Source organism: Octodon degus, unplaced genomic scaffold (assembly GCF_000260255.1).
Source record: "Octodon degus isolate 3935 unplaced genomic scaffold, OctDeg1.0 scaffold00292, whole genome shotgun sequence".
Taxonomy (NCBI): domain Eukaryota; kingdom Metazoa; phylum Chordata; class Mammalia; order Rodentia; family Octodontidae; genus Octodon; species Octodon degus.
The window spans coordinates 836,284-842,082 of NW_004524868.1; the positions used below are offsets into that span (position 1 = coordinate 836,284).

The 5,799-nt window shown below is 34.6% G+C and overlaps 1 protein-coding gene across 1 annotated transcript in view; it reads left to right on the forward strand.

Moving 5' to 3' along the window:
• The first annotated feature begins 3,438 nt into the window (after window positions 1-3,438).
• The window catches only part of LOC101585716 (antigen WC1.1-like), a 28,200-nt gene continuing 25,839 nt past the window's right edge, over window positions 3,439-5,799 (forward strand). Inside the window, exon 1 of the mRNA XM_004647188.1 lies at window positions 3,439-3,499. Within this exon, the coding sequence (XP_004647245.1) occupies window positions 3,439-3,499 (61 nt within the window). The remainder of the gene's footprint in view (window positions 3,500-5,799) is intronic.

Genomic DNA, 5,799 nt, shown 5'->3' on the forward strand with positions numbered 1-5,799 from the left:
TGAAATAGTCAATGATAAAAATAAAGTTTTTATTAAATTTTATACTCTGTAATTTACTACTTGCTCATTCTATGGTAACCACACCTACCTACCAACAAACTTCCTCATCCTGGTACAATTGATCAGATTGTGAGGTAGCTAGGCCTCAAAGTAAGATGTGTCACAGAAAAAGATTTATTAATGTCCATTGAAGCAACTCAAATATAGAGTAAAAACTTTAAACATAGCAGAGAGGATTTGAGATAGTGTTAAATTTTATCCTAATATCTATTGTAGAGTGCTCAGTAATTTTCTGATGTCACTGAAATTTTTTTTTTGTGGAACCTGAGATTGAACTCAGGCCCTTGTGCTTGCCAGGGAAGCGCTTATTCCACTGAGCCATCTCCCCAAACTCTCTCACTAGTACTCTGATAACTATGTCTATAGAAGAGGCATAATAACAGACACAGGGAAGATGACCATGTGGCAACAGAGGCAAGGATTGAAGTGAAGCATCTTCAAGTCAGGACATAGGACACAAGGATATCAAACATTAGCAGAAGGAAGAGTGACACAAGAAAGAATTCTCTCCAGAGCCATATGGAGGTGGAACCAATCTATTGCATAGACACTCAGAAAAATGAAAGTAATATGAAACAGATTTAATTATAATATTGAGAAAACAGAATGGCCAAAACAGCCAGTGAACTGCTTAATAGGATAAGCTCAAACTGATGTGCTCAGCATAGGGTCTTTGTCTTTTCTATACTTACAGGGATAAGCTGATTCCTGAATAACTATTTCATGCATTTTTATAATCTAGGCCAAACAAGATCTAAGCCTTTGCTTCTGGGATGAGCCAATGTTCACAGGGTCTAACAGGCACACATCAGATGCATGCAACAGAGAGCAACTTCCCTAAGTACATGATGTATTGTAAGCTTGTGGTTAACTTTATCATCTCCATCACATTAGTCACCCAGTTTATGCCCTATGCTACCTAACTCCCCTAAACTATCCTGTAATATCAGACTTCTAGTTCATAAACTTCTCACAATTTTCACAATTATTTCTTATGAACCTTATTATCTCATACAAAATGAGCAGAATTAACTGCAACTTGGACATTGACTTATGTTTTATCATTTACATTCATTTGTTAAAGAAGACAAAAATTATTTCTGCATTACCATATAAAAGAGCAAAATCATTTAAAATACTTGCAATACAGTTGCTTTTACATAGTCTACATACTTAACCCTGACTCTTGACTAAGCATCATTTCCTGTGTGTAGTGAACCCCCACGCTGGGCACTGTGTCCAGACACTGTACTCATGCTCAATATTCCCCTCTCCTTGATTACATGGTGGGCTGACAAGACATGGGATCAGCAGGACCCTCCCCAGCATTTATCCTTTTCTAATGCATAAAAGTAGCAAGACAAAGTTCAGAGATTCAGTTATGTGGAAAAAGTTTTGTAAAGAGAACATGTAAAAGGAAAAAGGCAAATAATAGGGAAAAAAGTAGGTGGAGTGTTTTGGATGAATTGAATCCCATTTCTCATGCACCCTCTTAAGAAGTGTCACCTTACTGTGAAATCTACCAGCTTTGTGTACCAAACATACTTGAATTGGCTTTCTGTCATTTATAATGAGAATTGTTACTTATAGATCCAAAACTGTGTATCATATTTAATACCTTGTGTTTTAACAAATGACTCAGATAGATTCACATTTTACTGTATCACAAAACTCAAGGAAGAATTTTAAGATAAATGTTTACAACTCAGAGGGAGATGGAACATGCCAATGTTTCAGCCCAGTAAAATGCTCATTGAAGGTAAAGGCCACCACTTCGGGCCTTTGTATTGAGCTCAAGCTATTATATGTTAATCATTAATGATAAAGGGTGCTACTTTGAGGAAATAATTAGTCATATTTTATCTTTATGTTAGAAGCCTAAATGAATTGAACAGATAATTCAATATCTAAATTTTTATGATTAACTACAAGCTGTTCAGAAAGAAAAATAAGGACAATATAATGACTAATTTGTAGTTTTCAATGGATCCTTAAAAGACCAAAGACAATCTGACAGAAGAAAATGTATTACATTGATGTCACTTCACCTCAATCATAAGAAATTACTGTCAAATACTCAGTTAATATTGTAACAATTCAACTAGAGCAGACTTTACCCAAATGTCCCAGTATCCTCTAAAATAGGACTTTCAAAAGTTGTGGTGCTATTTCACTCAAATCAAGAATTTCATCTGTTTTCATGGAAGCTGGAAATGCACTATTTAATATGACCCATATGTCTAAGATATTTGATGTTCAAAAAGATAGTGAGGTTAAGCTCAACTGTCTATGCTATAGGATAAAAATGTCATTAAGCTTCTCTTTTGGAGGGTTAAAAGCTTATGTTTATAGATCAAAAATTAGATTAAAAAGAGGGCTGCAAGGATAGCCAACATTTTGGCCCTAGCCTTTCAAGGTCATTGAGGAATCAAGACATCAGAGAACCTGTAATGTACTATCCTGTAAATCAGTGATGTCTAAATTTTCTGATCAAGGAGATTATGGGGTCACAGAGGAAAGTGATCAATGATGTAGAGTGTGCCTAAGCAGAGTCACATGGAGAGAAATCATTCTCTCAGGCTTTCACAGAGAGCAAATTAATCAAGCAATGGTCAAGACTCAACCACATGGACAAACTGAAAAATATCTACAAACTGCAGTATAGGATTTCAGGCTAAGTCCTCAGGGGATTTGACTGACCTTGGCAGATACAAAAATTACATTTCATGTTATGTAGGTCCTTGCTTTATCTTGGTCTTAACCATTCAGCAGAAAAATATAGAAACAAGGTATGAAAAGTAAAGCCATATTAATGTGCTGAGCTGTAAAAGGCTCAAATCAACAACTTCTGACATTGTCAGTCCTATGGATAACCCACTACTATTATGGACTACTAGACTATATAGGATTATTTTGCTGAATTAACACAATACAATATTTAAATGACAATGAAATACCCATCTCTGACAAAACTGAATAAAAAAGGGGATATAAATGAAGGATCATTTTGTATCTGTATATAAAAAATAGTTAGGATTTTTATACAGCTACTTTCCCTTAATTCAATGAGAAGAAAGATTTATACTAATAGTGTTTGGACACGATATCATGTCTACACCGTGTGGTATGAATAACCACTATGAAGACAGCAATATGCAAAGTATTAAATATTGAAACTGTCCTTCTAATCAGTTTTGAAACTGTTTCATTGCTATTTGTTTTTCAATAAAATTAATAAAAAATAAAAATAAAAAAATTAAAAGAATATGACCAGTAAAGAAAAGGAGAAAAAGAAATGGCAGGCAAGTTTGTATACCTAACTGAGACTGTGATTAACTCTTGCACAACTGGAATCCCTCAATTGTTTTTGCTATAGCGATGATAACTGTGCTGGTGGACACAAGTGGAAGCCAGAAGGTACAAGGAAAAAAACAAGAGTGTATCCATTGACATTCAGGGAATGATCTGTCCAGAAGCAGAGAACATGGTCACTGTTGAACCTACCCAGCAATAGTGAAGTATATTTATTAGTGATATCACTGATGATTTCACTTACTTTAATTTTTATGTGGTAGCAATAAGTTATATTAGGTTGACATTTTGTCTCCATTTGACTTTCCTTGGTCATGTAAAATACATTATAATTTTCTAATCATGACATAAGCTAAAATGTTACCATAAACTCTTCAGAATCTCAGAATTCATTTTATTATTTATTATTATTATTATTATTATTATTATTATTATTATTATTATTTTGTATTAAGTACAAGGTCTACAGAGTTTCACTACATAGATCGAACTTGTAGTGATTTGCCTTTTTCAGCCTCCCAAACACTTGGATTACAGGTATGTGCCACCTTTCCTAGTCTTAATGGGCATCTCATCTTGCCTCGGGGGCAGGGCCAGCATGACACTCCAGAGATCGAACCCTGGACCCTGAATCTGCCTACAGAGGTGCTTTAATCTCTGAGCTATCTGTCCAGCACTCTCAGACTTCCTTTTAGTATATCAACATCAGAAAAATATGTGTAAACATGGTATTGTCCCCTAGTGTAAGAACCTGAAAGAGTAGGTAAAATCTGAAAGGTATAAATGATAGTATGAAACAGAAAAGAACTGCTGAAGGGAAAGGAATAAGTGGGGTAAGGGAAAAGAGAAAAGAAAGATGGAAGGGAAAATATACATTTTAGATAATTGCACTGCTGATTTCTATTGGTCTATTGAAAGGAACAGTTAATGCTTATTTTTTCTTCTTTCTAATCTTTTATAACTTTTTGATCAATCTTACATGCTTATATATGGTAATCTGAACAACTGATTTGAAGACAATAACGTGCAATATAATTAACATTGTTGAATTCCTATCAGTTTGTTTAGTGAAATTCTATATTGTGTCTAACTTTTTTCTCTCTAAAACAAAGAACAAAGAAGAAATACACCAGTGTGTTTAACTACAATGTCTACAGTTTCTATATAACAAAGAATAGCAAAACCCATTAGGTTTGTCCTACATAATTCTAAGACATTAACTGAAAAACAAAACATTGCTGAATATTTTCTTTTAAAAGAAAATGGTCCATATTGGAATTCTTTCCATATCCTATTATAGACCAAATCCTTATCTATACTCAAATACCTCCTAAAAACTCTGAACCCACACTTGAAATTGTTTGCTTATCATCCTTATTAATGACTTTATGTACCACTCAAATCTTACTCTTTTGGAGCAAAACAATATTTCAAAAATGAGAGGTAGGGAAAGACAGAAAGAACGGGAGAGAGAGAGAGAGAGAGAGAGAGAGAGAGAGAGAGAGAGAGAGAGAGAGAGAGAGAGAGAGAGATTGCACTATGACTCAATCTCTTTTGATTTAGCTTCTAAGTTTTATTTCTGCTTAAATAATATAAATCATTTCAAAAAAATTTTTCTGTGCTTAGGACAGGGTCTATAGTGTCTCACTAGGTAGATTGAACTCACAGTAATTTTCCTGTTTTCAGTCTCCCAAGTGCTGTGACTACAGGCTCACAACTCCATGCCCAGTCTCAATATCCATCTCAGGCTGCCCTGTAGGCAGGGCTGGCATGGCATGCCAGGAATTGAACCCTGGCCACTGTGCTCTGCCTAAGCAGATGCTTTAGTCAGCTGAGATATCTGGCCAGCCCTCATTTCACAATAAACCTAATTTTTCCCTCAGTTTCAAACTATTTAGTGAATAACTTTCTCATGTATAAGTGGAAATAATTATGAATGTTGATGCATGCATAAAAGTTCAAATTACTGATTAACTATGTTGTTATTTTTATATGGATATTTTAAAAATGCCTGTAATAGTGTTATAGACAAGCATAATTTTTTTCTGCAGTAAGTTTAGATTAAGTAAATAAATACAGAGCTTACATAATTAGGTCAAATATCACAAAACCAGACTGATAGAATAATATGTCTTAATAAGTATATTTACATCTATTCCTGTCCTATCTCTATATTCCTGGGATTCAGCTATCCAAAACCAACCTGCATATTCCTTCTGAATTTGTCATTAGATCATTACACACGAAGGACTAATTCTATTCTGATGGTTTAGTCCGCCTCACACACCAAATCCCCAGGAAAAGAATACTTTAATAATAGTGACCATTACATGATCCTCCCAATTTTAAGTCTTGATACTTACCTTTTTTCTTCTCCTTCTCCTTCTCCTTCTCCTTCTCCTTCTCCTTCTCCCTTTCCTCCTCCTC